Source organism: Hypomesus transpacificus, chromosome 22 (genome assembly GCF_021917145.1).
Source record: "Hypomesus transpacificus isolate Combined female chromosome 22, fHypTra1, whole genome shotgun sequence".
Taxonomy (NCBI): Eukaryota; Metazoa; Chordata; class Actinopteri; order Osmeriformes; family Osmeridae; genus Hypomesus; species Hypomesus transpacificus.
In genome coordinates this window covers 6,045,139-6,062,438 of record NC_061081.1, presented here as the reverse complement: position 1 = coordinate 6,062,438, position 17,300 = coordinate 6,045,139, and the positions used below count along the sequence as shown (strand labels likewise).

At 42.9% G+C, this 17,300-nt stretch overlaps 1 protein-coding gene across 3 annotated transcripts in view; it reads right to left on the bottom strand.

Annotated features, from left to right (window-relative positions):
* mcc (MCC regulator of WNT signaling pathway) overlaps positions 1-17,300 on the bottom strand; it is a 333,254-nt gene that overhangs the window by 33,681 nt on the left and 282,273 nt on the right. For all 3 annotated transcript variants that reach the window (XM_047045109.1, XM_047045107.1, XM_047045108.1), the window contains exon 16: positions 5,672-5,896. In XM_047045109.1, the coding sequence (XP_046901065.1) occupies positions 5,672-5,896 (225 nt within the window). The remainder of the gene's footprint in view (positions 1-5,671; positions 5,897-17,300) is intronic.

The following is a 17,300-nucleotide window of genomic DNA, read 5'->3' as shown; positions in this document are numbered from 1 at the left end:
TGGTTCCAGCCGGAACCCCGACTCCAGCCTCGGTCCTGCCCTGGGCCCCTGCCTCGATCCTGCCCTGTGCCCCTGCCTCATCCTGAGGTTGTGCCGCCCTGCGCCCGGACGAAGAAGGTTGCGCCGCCCAGCACCCAGACCACCAAGGCTGTTCCTGCCAGGGAGAGTCGGCCGCCTGCCGCCAGAACCCAGCCCCGTTCCTGCCCTGTACCCCTGCCCCGTTCCTTCCCTGTGCCCCAGCCTCGTTCCTTCCCTGTGCCCCAGCCTCGTTCCTGCCCTGTGCCCCAGCCTCGTTCCTGTCCTGTAGCCCAGCCTCGTTCCTGTCCTGTAGCCCAGCCTCGTTCCTGCCCAGTACCCCAGCCTCGTTCCTGCCCAGTACCCCAGCCTCGTTCCTGCCCTGTACCCCAGCCTCGTTCCTGCCCGGTGCCCCAGCCTCGTTCCTGCCCGGTGCCCCAGCCTCGTTCCTGCCCTGTGCCCCAGCCTCGTTCCTGCCCTGAGCCCCTGCCTCGCCCCGAGGTTGTGCCGCCCAGTGCCAGGCCATCCGAGGACTCCTGGCCGCCTCCTCCTCCGCCCGAGGACTCCTGGTCGCCGCCTCCTCCGCCCGAGGACTTCTGGCCTCCTCCTCCGCCCGAGGACTTCTGGCTGCTGCCTGCCGCGGTGCCCGCGCTCCCATGCGCCCCGGTGCCCGCGCTCCCATGCGCCCCGGTGCCCGCGCTCCCATGCGCCCCGGTGCCCGCGCTCCCATGCGCCCCGGTGCCCGCGCTCCCATGCGCCCCGGTGCCCGCGCTCCCATGCGCCCCCTCATCCGCGCTCCCAGGCGCCTCCTCGTCCGCGCTCCCATGCGCCCCGGTGCCCGCGCTCCCAGGCGCCCCCTCGTCCGCGCTCCCAGGCGCCTCCTCGTCCGCGCTCCCAGGCGCCTCCTCGTCCGCGCTCCCAGGCGCCTCCTCGTCCACGCTCCCAGGTGCCCCCGTGCCCGTGCTCCGGCGTCCGGGCCGCCCCCCGGACCTGCCTCTACCCTCTGCCCTGCCTCCGGGTCGCCCCCCGGACCTGCCCCGACCCTCTGCCCTGCCTCCGGGCTGTCCCCCGGACCTGCCCCGACCCCCTGCCCTGCCTTGTGGGTCGTCGGGTGACGTCCCTTGAGAGGGGGGTACTGTCACGGCCACGGCCATTTCTTTGAGAATATGTAATGATATGGGTCACACTTGGTTAAAGAAGCTTTAAAGTTAGGAAGTTGTTTTGGTGTTGATAGGAGTCAACATTGTGTTAATTACTTCAGTTGAATGACAGAACAGAACCTTGAAGACCAAGTCAGATGACAAGAAGTCAGTTACCTTTAACTGACCTCTGTGAGGATGTGATTGTTTATCACTGTGCAACCTTTTGTAGTCCACTTTGTGTGAGATCCCAAGGCAGTTGAAGGAGATATGATGATGGATTTAAAATGGAAAATCCTGGACGGATCCGGGGTGAAAGGGGTCATTCCAAATTCTCTTGACTACATATTCTGCGGTGATAATCGAGGGGAGAGCGACGGAAGAAGAGGACACGCGTTCTGCGTAGAACCAAGGAAATTTCCGAGCTGTACACAAAGTGCAGTCACAGTGTCATTGAAAGTTGCCGTGGGCAATTAGATTGTCGTTTGCAATTTGAACTAGGTTACATTGCCTACGAGAAGAAACAGTCTACTGAAGATGATAATCATGGACATCACACAACTATGGCATCTGTTTCTGAACCTGTACTTTGTTGTGGGATCAATACGATTTATCTTTGGGAATGGCGTTACTTATAGTATGAATTCAGATTTACAAATGAAGATATTAATGTGTTTGTTTCTGATGTTCGTACGCGTATCCCTGGGGGTACGTGAAGGCAGTCCAGGGGGTACGTGAGATTTTTAAAGATTAGCAAATATTAGCATCCATTCAAAAATTCTTTAAAAATGTTATTATACGGCTCTTCAGAATGTTCCAAAAAAGTTCTTTTGATTTGTATGGGCCATATGTAGGTTAAATGTCTGCGTTCGCAGGTCTGTAATTTCTTGATATTCATCGCTGCGAAAGGTTTATGACCGCTGTCATTGGCAACGGGTTTTGTGCTTCTAATTCACATCTTTCATATCATTCCGCAAGTAGTCCGGTCATTTAACGTAACGGAAAGTCATTGAAACTTTAAGTCAGAAGGTGGGTTGCGACGCACAAAGTTTTACCAATTGAAAAACGGCTTTGTTTATTTTACACAAAGCTCAAAAAATATGTTGCGCTCAAATAAAGGCAACAACATTTTGGGATTGCGCGCTACACGTGCTCGCATTAACTATTGATCTTCCAAACTAGCATCACATCTAACTCCGAATGTGCATGCATTAGCAGGGCAGGGCAGCTGTGGCGGTTCTGGTGGGCGGGTCTGGATCAAAGTCCAGGGCCTATTTTTACTCCCACATATACATAAACCACCTCTGTGAATGCGGGGGTCGCGAGTCACTGACAACACCATTATTTTAGGGGTCGTGGGCAGAAATGTTTGAGAACCCCTGCTCTAGGTGGCACTGTTATCTCCTCTGGATATAGTTTTTCGTGATGTTAACATTAATTTGCTAAATGTTTTCTGGTCAAATTTGAATAGCTCTTGGCTAGTAGTGTGCATTGAATATGTGATGTAATGTTGAATGAACACTACATTTTCTATTGCTTGAGGGAAGCTAAGGTGCAAAGAGAGAGAAAATAAGATGGCAATTAGTTGTTTCATTGTCTTCTGCAGGAGCAAATACATCTAAAAACCCACCCATGAGTTGTGCCTGTTCATGCCCTGAACACATCCGTTACAATGGCATAGCCCTAGTTATTAGGGCCTACATCTTTTTTTCAATAAAAAATGCGCTGCGCTGGTTAGGGGTTACTTGGCAGAAAAAATAATTCACATCACTGAAAAAAGGTTGAGAACCACTGATCTAGAAGATCCTTTGTTCTAAGTTCATATAAGGCTGTGCATGTGTGATAGTTCTTCACCTCTCTTCCGAACAACCTGTAGCTTACAGCTTACATGTCCTCCGTTATGACGGGTCAAAGAGTACTCTGTTAATCTAATGTTTGTGCAAACTAAATAAATTGTATTGAACCACCATTCGTGATTATTCAAATCTACTTAGTGCCGCTAGGAGTTTCCTTTACAAAGGTCAGAGGGTTGGTTGGTTACAGGTGTGCAGCCATGCCTCCCGGTTTGTTTGACAGGTTTGTTGACGGAGACAGTGACGGTCTTCCATCAGGGGAATGGAAGAGTTGATATGGAAGACAACACTGGTGGAAAGATAGGAAGGAGGGGATCTGACTGGGTGATGCTCCCCTTATAGCAAACTGGTTAGTAGTGTAATAAAAGTGCACCTGTGTGTGTGTGTGTGTGCGTTGCACTCTACTTGATTATCGGGCATGCATGTATGTGTATGTGTGTATCATGTGTGTGTGCATGTGTGCCACAAACACCTATTCCTAGTGATGAATGGCTCTGATCAAGGGCTTTGACAGAGTGGGATGATCAAACATGGTGTGTAGGGCTTGTAGAGTGTGTGTATGTGCACGCCTTAGAACCCCAAACATTAAGAAGGATGTATGTGGGTGCGTTCCTATCCTCTTCTTCCTGGGCCAGATTGAGTATCAACTAGGTGCGAAAGGGGGGGCAAGGTTGCAGTATCAGGTGACAGAAGACAGAATGCATGGTACGTGATTTACAGCTTACATGTGTGATGTTCAGTCTCTTGCAGGATTAATGGAACAGGCAGAAAAGCTCTGATATTGACCTCTCAAGGCCTTTGACAGTAGTCTGTGGGCGTGGTTCATGGTTTGGAATTTTGAGTGAAGTTTTAAAGGGTGACATTTCAATCTTTTTGTTGGAGTCTTCCATCCCTGGTTCACCTCTCTCTTCCCCTTTCCTTATGCAGGCCGTCACCAACTTTCTACCTTGCCGTTCTCCTCTCCTCAACAACACTTTATCTAAATCTCTCCCTTCCCCAATACTTTTTTAACTCTCTTTTCAGGTTGGAGATGACACAACCTCACTCAGGGCTCATTTAAGCTGAGAGATAGAAATGGACATCTCTCCACAGACACTCCTAAGAGACTCGCATTCACTAACTAACCTCCCTCCCCATCCTCACACAGCTAATTTTGGTTTAGAGTGAGAATGTAAGTTAGTGTTTATGCAGTGGAGTTTGGCTATTCAGGCAATGTGTGTTTTGTGGACTTTGTGGCTTACAAGGAGGCTTACAACCATGTCCCCTGGGGAATCCTGTGGGAGCGCTGAGGGAATATGGGGCACCGGGGCCGTTGCTGCGAGCCATCTGGTCAGTATCTAACCACATTGAGATCTGTGTCTACAGCACTTGTCCTGTATATGTGACACGTCCAGTGAAAAGAGGCTTGTTGGCATTCTGTATTGTCTGAAAGACAATACGGCCCCAAAAAGATTTGTGTTTGTTTTTTGACAGTTTTCCTTTTCTTGCATATTACAAAAGTGAAAGAATTGAAAAAGCCACTCAATAAAATAAACAACATGTTTTTTCTATTTCTGAGTTTTTCTTTGTTTGACCTGGGAAACCATGAATAAATATTTTTGGCTGTTTACAGAAGATGCGATTTGCACCAACAAGTTAACACATAACTTGAACCATGTGATGGACGCCTAACAGCGGCCCACACAGGGACCTGAACATCCTGCCTTATTTCTTTCATGTTCTACATGCGAAACATTACAGCTATCACCGCGCTAGCATAAGTAGCCTAGGGAAAAACCAGCTGCACCATGATGTAAATCTAATCACATCATGCATGACACGCCCACAACTCAACCGGAAGTTTACGTAAACAAGAACAAATTATGAGTATTTAGTGATCCTAAACATGTTGTTTATTATATTGAGTGGTTTTTTCAACCCTTTCACTTTTGTAATATGCAAGAAAAGGAAAACAGTATTTAAAAAAATCAGTTTCTATCGAATTGTCGGATATTGTCGGAATTCCGACAATATCCCCTTTTCATTGGACCGTGTCACAAATGTATTTCATTTAATGCAATTAAATTGTTGTCATAATTTTGCATTGGTTATAAGCATAACTATTTTGCTATTCATATACATATTATTTAGGTTATAACAGACTGAATTACATATTTGTGCAAGGAAACCCTTGCGACATCTTCTGATAGAAAAGTGAATCGCAGCCTTGTAATGCAGGGAAAAAATGGCCGGCAGCAATTTAACAGAAGCAGGGAGCTTTAAACTAGCTTTTCCCTGTGTGATAAAATAATATACTGGCCGAATAAACACTTATTTGTAAGGTAAGTCAAAAAAGCAGGATCCTGGAATGTGATATATTTTTCTCGACTTAATACAAAAACAATCAAACCCTGTCTGAAGGCGTGAAAATGTCAAGAGTCTTTCAAGGGGAATTTCTCTGCAAGAGCATTCCAGGTTTAACAACATTCAGATACACGTATCTTCTTCAACCATTTTCAGATTTCAATGTATGAAACATCACTGGAAATCATCACATTCAATCTGCCCTTTCACAATATGTAAAAAACTGAGAAATTACCTATGCCGACAACTGCCCCTTTTCACCAGAGAGCGTGTCACATATGTATGTGTTCTTGTGTGTCCCACCCCCCAGCCCCTTCTCACCATAGCTCCTGCCTTGTCTTTGCTGCTGCTGCCGCCGTTGCCACTTACAGCAGACTTGAGTGAGTGTCGCCTCTGCTCCTGCTGCTCCTCCACCTCTGCCTTGAGGTGCTCTATGTGCACCAGGTAAGCCTGCTCCTGGGCCTCACGAGTGCTCAGTCGCAGCTCCACTGCCTTCTTCTCCTTCTCCAGCAGGTACAGCTGTGCCTTCAGGTCTGCCATCTCCTCCTGGATGGAAAGGTGAGGGGAAGGAGAGGATGGGAGGAAAGCGGAAATATTTCAACAGATACACAATATTTTGGAAGAAAAATTTTACTCGAACAGCATTGCTGAAGACAGTGAACAGCTTGACATTAAGAAAAATACACAAGAAAAAACATTCTGGATGGGGGTGAAAGAGAAATTTTAAGTGAGACAATGAGTATTATAACACAAAAAGGAGTATTAGAACCAAAAGAGGAGGAAATAAAGAAGAGTGAAGACAGGGAAAGAAGAAAAGAAGCACTGTAAGCATGGGGGGTTCGCCCAGGGAGCCACACAAGCCAGGTTCGCCACTACACCATTTATCTTATATAAACATTGTTTGAACTTCATTTGAGCATGATGAAGACAGCAGCACGGTGTTCACCTGTTTGTGGGTGTCATTTAATGACAAAGTACAGTATGTGTGTATGTTAGGGGTGTAACGGTAAATGTATTCGTACCGCTAATGCACGGTACGGACGTCACGGTTTGGTGCATGCAGTCAGACGTAGAATACATCTTAAATCATTCACAGGCGTTTCTACTTTAATAAAAACATTTTATGAGGTATGTCAGATGAAATTAACACTGCACAATTTTCCCTCATCTGTTCGTATTTTTGTGCCAGGATTTTAAGAAATGCTTGAGGCAAGCTAGCTAAATAAAGTTGTATTTTCTGTCCCCCAGTTTTGTGTAGGCCTACTCTATAGCAAACACATATATTCCTCATTAAAATATTGAAAGCTTTTTATATCGGATCCAGTCTCTTATCCCACTGTACAGGATCAGCATTAAAGCAGCATAGTTCTGAAACATAGCGCTGTTGTATAGGACCACCATGAACAGCAACGTTTGTGGTGCATTGTCAAGAGATTAAATGTATGCACATTAATTCATTAACATGTGGATCAAATTCACTGCATCCCTACAGAAACGAAAGTACCCATTTTATATCGTCTTATTGCTAGTGTAACAGACGTGGCCGCAACCCCGTCGGAGGTATACTTGGCCGACGTTCGCACGCACTTGATATCGAACCCGCCACTATGGAAGTTATAAAATAAATTCTTAATTGATAAATAACATTTTCAAATGATAAATGAAATGCTCAATTGATAAATGAAATGCTCAAATGATAAATGAAATGCTTAAATGACACATGGTGTCACTTTTCCAATTCAATTACCTTGTTAGGGTTGTAATAAGACTTTATAATAAGACTATTTATATAGCACATTTCATACAAGAATTGCAGCTCAAGGTGCTTTACATAAAATCAATAAAAACAATATTATAAGAATAAAACCCTTCTGAACACAGGCCGCAGTCTTTGCGGTATCTCGAGCCACAGTTTTTGTGGTTTCCCAATCGGACAGACAGATAGATACTTTATTAATACCGGGAAATTCAGCTATCTGTCACAGCTCTCATATTTGCAATAATTACAGACAATATGTACAGACAATACGATACAATACAAACAGACAATATAATACGGTTATGTACAGTGTAGATAAGATGTATAGCAGTGTTGTATTGTAACGAAGTAGAAATACTTTGTTACTGTACTTAAGTCGTTTTTTTGGATATCTGTACTTTACTACTTATATTTCTGTTTACTTTTACTTCGCTACATTTTGCAAAGAAAACTGATACTTTTACTCCGATATATTTCCCCTGAAACCTTCGTTACTAGTTACAAAATCAAATCATGTTTAGAAAAAAAATGTATCATGACAGTGATGAGACCAAACGTCGAGGACTGTGGTAGAACAGACTGCAAGCAGGTTTGGCGAATCAGTGGTCCAAGCGCATGTTAATGCGCCATGACCGTTTGCAAAAGCCCCGCGCCCTTACTTACTGTTGCTACATCTTTTGAACTCGTTCATGCACAACACTGTCTGTCAGTGTCAGTGATTCTTTTTGGAGTAATATCTTTGCGATATCCTTTAGATCAAGGCAAAATGGACTGCAATATGCAGTGGAAGGATATATCCAAAACATTAAGACCAACAACGAAGGGGACACAACAATAATCGAAGCAAAAGCATACAGGTCTCAATCAAAAAATAAGAAACCCCAAGACCTCTTCATTTAATGCCACCAGCACAACCTTGTAGACTGTAGTCATGTTCTTTCACAGCTGGGTAAGATCTGTATATAATATTTCAAGCTAACTAATAAACTACAAAGATTATTATTATTCTTTATTCCATCTCTGGCGAGGTATCTAGCTAGCTAGCTAGCTAGCACCAGCTAAGATGGTGACAGTCTAAAGTACAGTACAGTAACGTAGCAGTGTGGAGCAAGATAGCTGCTAGTAACAATATTGTTCAAGGGATGTGTGTGCATGTTGCTGAAAGTATTTCACAGTCACTGTACTGATAACTTGCTTGTTAAACTGAGGATCCTGATGTAATGCTATGGCTTTGTATCAGATCGCCAGGTTATTGCTCTCAGGTTGTGCCTTGCATACCTTATTTAGAAAATGAACAAAACATTTTTCAGTTATAAGTAATGACTGGGTTGTTACTTTCGGTGCTGCTTTAGTATTGCCTATTGTGTTAAAATTGTGTTCAAATAGGGCCCAGTTTATAGGGATGCTCATTCTAGTCGGAATAAACTTCATAATTCTCAAAATTCTGACCCTTTGCTTTTTTATTAACAGCATTTACTTTTACTTTCAATACTTAAGCACATTTGATATCAGAAAATTACTTTTGATACTTAAGTACAGTAAAGATCAGATACTTTAAGACTTTTACTCAAGTAGTATTCTCAAAGGTTACTTTTACTTTTACTTGAGTCATTTTCCAGTAAGGTATCTTTACTTTTACTCAAGTATGGATTTTTGGTACTTTATACACCACTGCGTGCAAAACAGTGTTCAGTCATATAGTTAGAGTTTTATGACAGCTGGGACAAAGGGCTACTGGACTGTCCTGCCAGGTCATGGTGGAGGGGGTGATTGACATTGCCCATGATGGCCAAGAACTTGCCCCGCATCCGTATCTCCAACACAGTCCCCAGTGAGTCCAGGCTCTCCCCCACCACTGAGCCCGCCTTCCCTCTTGGACATATTGCCTCCCCAGCAGACTGCAGCATAGAAGAGCACGCTCGCCATTACCAGTGTTGGGGGTAACGCATAATCTGTAATCAGATTACATTTGTCTGTAACTCAGTAATGTAACGCATTACTGTTGATAACTTCAGTAATCGCATTACAGTTACTAATAACAAAATGTCTTGCGTTACTTGCATTACTGCGATCTGCATATCGGGAGGAGAAAAAAACAAAAATCAAACCTCCCTTTACAGTACGTGTGTTTGCGTAACACTCGTCATTTGAGGGATGGAGGTATTAGTTGTGTGAAAGGACAAAAACTTAACTGTACAATGTACAAGTCACAATGACTCTTATTGAGAGTCTTGTTGCTCTTGTTAGTTAGTTGTAACTGACTTAAAACTCAGTTGTACTTGTTATGTAATATATTTGTACTGCTTGCTTTTCCCCCCACAAGTACACCCTTGCACTTTTAAGGTTCATGTTGTTAAATTGTTTAATTGTAACTTGTTCAACTACATGCTCTTATGGTTCTTCCCTTTGGGACTTATTTAGTTTTCACCATGTTTTGGCTACCCGCAATGTTTGGGGCTATCTCGTTGTTATGATCAGTGACCTATGCACTTTTGTAAAACTCTCTTTTGGAAGGCGCTTTGGATAAAAATGTCTGCCAAATGCATAAATGTAATGTACATTGGGCCCAGGTCAAAAACACCTTTCCACTGCCGCAAACACAACCTCTAATCTGTCAAAGCATCTTCAACGGCAACATGCTAACTCAAGAGTAGTAGCTAAAGATCCCCGGACCCTGAGTGACACTGACGCCGATAAAAGGTTGCCAGTGTCGACACCATCCAAGCAGCCACGACTTGACTTTCAACAGCAGTTTACCAAAGCAGAGATGAACAGGCTTGAAGCAGCATACATAGTAGAGGAAATGTTGCCATTTAAAGTTTTAAGCATTATTTTATTGGGTGTGCTCATGCCTTCGGCGAGCACAACCATTGTTCTCTCACATATATATTATTTATTATTATTTTCGCCCCCCTAAAGATCTGTCAATATTTGGACTACATAGACAACGTCGGTGTCAAAATGTTTGTCTTGGTGTCGATTGCGTTGCTTCTGTTGGGATTTACGTTCCGTTGCACGGTTTAGGAGGTTACAATGTTTTTGTGGCAAAAAGTGCCTTTATTCAACGAAGGGTAGTCAGTGCTAGCTACGTCACCACGTCAGAACACGTTAGCAACGACTCATGGATACAACGTGCATATATGTGCTGTTGCACAGCCAGTATCGTGCCTTGGAGTAGGCTACTAGCAGCACGTACATTTAAGCAAATCAAGACTTGCATGTACAGTAAGTAATGTCACATTAAATAATGTATTTAAACTCAAGCTTGTGTGGTTTGTCGCTGTCTTCAATGCCACAGCCTAAACTTTATGTCAAAAGAAACATTCTCATTACTGGCGCTTTCAAACAATCCACTCAGTGACGTTTGGCTAGCAACAGCAGCTTGCTCGTACTGTAGCAAACTTATTTTGAATTAGCCATTTCCCCCTAAATTAATGTCAAACTTATTGACGTTTTTGGGGTCATATTTTCGGTTAGCAGACGGTACTGTTTGAATCGCTATTCCATCCTGAAATACTGCCGGCGACAACGTTGTTACAGTAGCTTTTATCAAAGGGGGTTCGCTTGTTTCAAAGGGAGTTCTTAATGAATTATGAGTAGACTAAATGCAAGCGAGCACACCCTCTCTATTTTGAGACATTTAGCTTACTGCTAGTAGCTTACTGTAGCCTTGTTATGCTTGACAACTTTTAGGTTGATGTTCACAACTTTGTCAGTTTTGTGGTATTGTTGTGGGCCAGAAATCACCCTATATTTGGATATATACTTGCTGGGGTTGCATCAGGACATGGGCCCAGTTAAGGGCATAGAGCAGGCTGGAAAAGCACTAGGCTGTGCTCGAGAAATATAGATGAGTCACGATGTTGTTGTGCTCAGGCCCCATAGTCAATTATGGGACAAGCACTTGGCTGTTCCAGCTCAACTTCCTGTGTTAGAAATGTTCTTTCCCAAGAGTGTAGTTAGGGAGCTGTATTCTTCACACAGATAAACAAGGTCGGGCTGACATGGTAGTCTGTTCCCCTAGATAAAGATGACCCTGGACTCATTACAACCGATAAATAAACAGACCAGTGTCTGTTTAAGATTGACCAACACGTATTGATAATATGTTGCCAAGAGTTATTTGTGTGACGTGTATGAGCTGTATAAAACACCTGGAGGAAATGGAGGAGGCAGGACTTCTTGGCTAAGAAGCTCTAGCGAATGTGAAACCCAGAAAGAACCTTTGTAATAAAGCATACCTTTGTAATCCGAACTCCTCGACTCAAAGCGTATTATTCTTGATCGATAAGAACCACTTCAGAAGCCTTCCACAGTATTAAAAAGCATAAAAGAGATATTTTGTATGTCCTCATTATAATAACAATTTGAGTTGATTTGGGCATATATATGGTGGGCCTACATATACTTTAAGTCCACAATAAATAATAAAGTTATACGTAGTAAATGAAAACGATGTAGAAAGGGTAATCAATAATGGTATGGTATATAAATGATTGAGTGACAACTACGACAGAGTTGGATTTTTTAACAGGTATGTTTTAAGATCATATTTGAAGGTCAGAAAAGAGGAAGTAAAATTCTTCAGAGAGAGGGGAAGATACTGTGACACACTTGAATTTGACAGACATTTGGGCCAAAGAGGTTCTGAGAAGGGGGATATGTAAATTACCGCATTGGCGGGTTTGATCATTGTAAATCTGAGAACGAAAATTCAGGAAACCGTCAAAGGTAACAGGAAGATTATGGTTTATATATTGGGCTGTAAAAAAAGTTAGTCGAAATCTGTTAATGTCATAAATATTCAATATTGCCTTTTGACAAATGCTTTCCCATTTGAATTGCGGATTGCATCGCCACTTCCCACATTGAATTGCCATTTGAAAAATGCATATTAATTTGAATGATGAGTCGAAAAAACCTTGTCAATATGAAATGCAATGTAATAAGCAGTCATTAATATCTTTATAAAAAAATTATTCAAACTCAATTGATGATTGTGTTATGTCCGTCAGGACAAATTAATATGTGTTCTTTTGTTAACCCTTAGGCGCATGTGTAGTATGCAGCTGTGGATGTTTGAAATAGTCAGTTCTGTTGGTCTAGAAGTAAAGTGAGCTGCGTGCTAAAACCTCTCGTCCAGCGTCCTTATTAAACACAACAGATTGCATTGTCATTTGCATAATGAATTGTTGCCATTTGACAACTTCTTTACCATTTGAATTGCATATTGACTTGCCACTTTGCACATTGAATTACCATTTGAAAAATACATTTCATTTGAATAAAGAGTTGAATAAACTTCCATACTTTTCTGAAAGGACAGTTGCCTAAACTAAGCCAAATCCGCTGTAATTCACAGACACCCTTGCCTTCAAGTCTGTTTGGTCCATATAGTTTGTGTAGTGAGCAAGGAGTTTGATTGTCACCATGCATGTATATGCAGTTGGCATTTTCACACATGCAGAAACCTCCACATAGAGATGTTGAGGGAGGATTGGCCAGCACACCCAAAATGTAACAAGTTCTTCCATGTCCTTTGCTGTAGCTGTAGGAATAGGATGTCCCAACATGTGAATTATGTAGTTTTATACTAGCAGATTTTTTCAACATATGGGTTAGGGTTTGTATGCAGAACTCCCAAATCGCATATTGAGGAAACAAGCTGAAGCATAAATGTCCTGTTTCTATGTACTCCTGGAAGTATGAGGTCAGTCTGCATATCTAATCCAGAGAAACCTCTGGATGGTCCTCATCATCTTCATCCAGCTCGATCAGCCATATGATTCTTTCCAAAACCATCTGTGGACCCCCAAAATAACTAAACCACACAAAAAATAGACATATTTGCATATAAGACATAAGCAAAAGATAATCAATGTAATGCTTTTTAGCAGCTCTTGGGACCACCACTGTAATAAGAGAGGGGCGCTCTTTGAGCATGTGTAGCACCCCTGTGTCCTTCAGTCCCCTCTTGATCTGGTTCATCTGCCTTTCTCTGCGACCAATAACCTTAAGCATGAAACAAAAACAATTTTAAAAAAATAACAGTATGGTGCTTAAATGTTAATGTCAGAAGATGGACAGCATAGGGGGGAAACCATTAAGTTAGGCTTGTAGGATGCAATTACACTAAACAATTGTAACAAAAGTATTGCATGGTGGAGGATGGTTTCTGAAAGTCATTTCCTGTTCTCATCATTCACTGGTGGCTAATCCTAGCTGATAGCAAGGTTACAAACTCGAGTATGATCAGCATCTGTTAAAGCAGTCGTGCTCAAAGTGTGGTCCTGGTCCGCCACTGCCCCCGTAGTGGTCCGCAACGGCCACAAGTAAATTATTACAACATTTCTAACATACAACTCAGAACAAAGAAAACACAGTCAGTAGCCTAGTAGCCTATTAAAATTGAGCTACACACGTTCCGCATTCTGACATCGCAGCCTCTGCATGGGTTGTACCAGAGCCTCTCTGGTTGTACCATGTGAGGGAGTTCTCCCCTCCCAAATAGAGTTGGTTGGGTCCATAGCCCGTCTTTTCTAAAAAGTTTGCTCAGATCTAAGGCTGCAACAAACGATTATTTTGATAATCGACTAATCTAACGATTATTAGATCGATTAGTCGACAAATCATCTATTTTTTCATTGATTTATCAGAATGCTTTGAACGGTTATTCAGCTTTTGCAATTTGTTAAAACGTTGAGTTATACTTATTTTAACTAATAAATAAAGCTAAGAAATCACTTCAGCGTTTGAAAAAAATATTTGTATTGCACTTTGAGCCAACTGAACAGGCTAATACATCTCTTTTTGTCCAATTGTGTCCAACCTAAATCAAAAATGCTCTCTAAGCATTGTTTCAATCATGTTGCTTAAAAGTATTTAAAAGAAAAATAAATAAAAAGAAGTCTGTAGTATTACAGACAAAAAAAAGGAAGAATGTAAACATATCTCTTGTAAGACAATAGGGTTCTGTTCAATGAAAAACAGTGAGTAACAGTATAATTTCTGGACTGGCTTTTTGTTTGTCTCATTACAATGGTCGTATACACTAAACTGTCTAACTGCTGTCTGTGGACATGTTCCTACGGTGTTAGTATCCGTGAAATACTGCGTAATTTGTTATTATCAACTGGTGTAGCTAACTAGCCATCTAGCTTGAGCACACTCACCTCTTGCCGTTTCCATCTCCTCTCGTGCGGGTATGCTTTCGTTTTAAATGTTCATGCATGCACGTTGTGCTACCATGGAAAACAAGTTCCGCCTTGCACACATTACATATTGCAGTATTTTTTGTTGGATCTTTGGTGAAACTTTCCCACACAAGTTTCATCAGGCCCGTTTGCACCCTAAAATGTTTACCGCTGTTTTCTTTTATTGGATAGCATACGGGAGGGCTGCATTAGTCTAGCGCTACAGTGCCGCACTGGTCAAATCACGTTATTACAGGCACTCCAAATAGGTCCTATGAGATCACACAATTTGTCGACAACAGAAATATTTGTCGACAATTTTTTATTGTCGACAATGTCGATAACGTTGACTAATCGTTGCAGCCCTAATAGGCTACCGATTCAGCAGGGCCAGAGTGATGGCATCTCTAGACAAGGTTTTACCAATTGAAAACGGCTGTTTATTTTACATAAATCTCCCAAAACTATTTTGCGCTCAAATAATGGCCAAACATTTTGTGTGGAAATCCTTATCTGCATCACATCAAACCCATATGTCCTAGGTTTGGGCTACGATATTTACAACGTCTGGCTCCATGCTTGATTAACACTCGGATCGTTAAGCAGTCTCAAAACGTATATTTTTTTCTTAGCGGAAATTATAATTAGCGGAATAGCCTTTATATCCGTTAGAAAATCATGAGCCGCTAAAAATTGTATGGCACCAGTTCTGGAGGCCTGTTGTTCCGGGGATATAGCCTACTATTTAGTTAGATGGTCCGTGAGTTTTTATTTATTGGCCAAGTGGTCCTTGGTCTGAAAAAGTTTGAGAAACACTGTGTTAAAGTCTTTGGGTCATCAAGCTATGATTTTGTTTTTGCAGAAAAGACGCAAAACATAATCGGGCCAGAGGGTGACATCCATGGAGGAGATGGCGTTCATCGCTAGTAGCTTTTGTTTTCTCGATTCGGCTAGCAACTTCCAGTCTAATATCAGCAGGGGCAATGCCAGCGAGGAGGTGCAGGTTGCTTGTGTTGTGGTGGGTTTTAGGCGGCCGGTATTGTCCAGTGCTGGGTCATGTTTCTTGCCATGGGTTGACCTCTCCCAAACAAGACATGCATGTTCCACAGAGAAACAGCACAGGGCCAGAGCAGTAGATCTTAATGTGTGTGCTGTGGCTCCCCATTTGGAGTTGGTCAGTTTCCATAGGATGTTGTTTCGGGAACCGACTTTGGATTATGTGTCTTTGATGTGTTCCTTAAAGGAGAGTGTACGGTTCAGGGTTACTCCAAGGTAGACAGGGTGCGTACAGTGCTCGATTGGTGTTCAAGACCATTTGATGTTAAGTGGTCGGTTGGCTTCACGGTTCCTGAGATGGAAGGAGCAGATCTTTGCAGGGTTGGCATATAGGTGGTTGTGCTTGTAATAGATGAGTAACTCATTTAGGGCTGTGGTGAGGTTTGGTTCTACTGCTTCAAACTGGTTCTCTTAAGATGTTACACAGAGATCGTCGGCATAGATGAAACGCTCAGTGTTCTGGTCCATTGGCTGGTCGTTGGTGTATACGTTATAGAGTAGTGGGGCCAGTATGCTACCTTGAAGTAGGCCATTTTGTTGAAGTAGGCCACCAGTGACACTGCTTGTTATTCAGGACAACAAAGAAGCACCTGTCTTTCAGGAGGGCTCCAATGAGGTCTGTGAGTGCCAGGTCTTTTGTCATCTTCAATATATCTTTTAGGAGGCAATGGTTCACAGTATCATATGCGGCAGACAGATAAACAAAGACAGCTCCTGTTACCAGTCCTTTCTGGAATCCATCCTCAATGTGTTGAGTGAGCTTCAGAAGTTGGCATGTTTTAGATTTGCCAGGTCGGAATCCAGCTTGTTAAGGGATGATGGTTCAGCCACAGGGGCAAGCTTGTAGAGGTGGCATAGTAGAGAGATTAGGCTAAAACTCTTTGCATGCGCTGGAAATTTGCCTGGTTTCAGAAGGGCAATAATCCTGGTTTTCCTCCAGATCTTTGGGATCAAATCAAATCAAATGTATTTGTATAGCCCTTTTTACACGCAAGCATGTCACAGAGGGCTTCACATGCGCCCATAGAACTGCCCCTCAACCAACTCAAACCCTCAAGGAAGACAAGGAAAAACTCCCAGAAAAACTCCCAATGGGAGAAAAAATGAAGAATGAAGAAACCTTGGGAGGAGCAATTCAGAGAGGGATCCCCTCCTCCAGAGACGGTTGGTAGGAGAGAGGAGCAGAACACAAGCTAAACATAGTCATACAGTGTCAATGGTTTTTGAAACACCAAAACCCATTGTTCGCCTTTATAGACGTTGGATGGGACCGGGAAACTCGCTGTTGGCCGTCATGGAGACTGGATTCCGGGTGACGACCTGATCCAACGTTGGCAGACCGACGACCAAGCAGGTCCTGACAGCTCCAACCCCCCACACCACAGGGAATGTGTGGGGGGGGGGGGGACAGAGAGAGGAGAGCAGGGATTAGAGAATGCCAGGAGCAACTAACAGTTACAGTCATGATAGAATGAGATCCCCACCGGTCAAGTGTGGACTAGTGCAGCAATTTAACAGAGCTAAAAAGGGTATTTGATGCAGCCCCACACACCAAAACAGCGACAGCCCCCCTCGGGTGGAACATGAAATCTGTTCCAGGGGAAATAACTCTAAAATAGGTTATACTTATACGAATAAGGATGAAAACAACCAGTCCCCCGTTGTCTCCAACTAGTAATAAAAACTATAATAGTAACAAGATACAGTAACCGGTTTACTTTATTTGTAACATCTAGATGGGCAATGTGAACATAAGCTATAAATACAATTTAAAAGTGACATGTGATACACACATAGGCAAGCACACACCCCAGGTTTACATAGAAAGTACACACATACTTCCTTTTAACAGTCATAGAATTGACTAAACAAGAACGTTTTTAATCTAATTTTAAATGTCGAAACAGTATCAGCCTCCTTAATTGAGATGGGTAATTTGTTC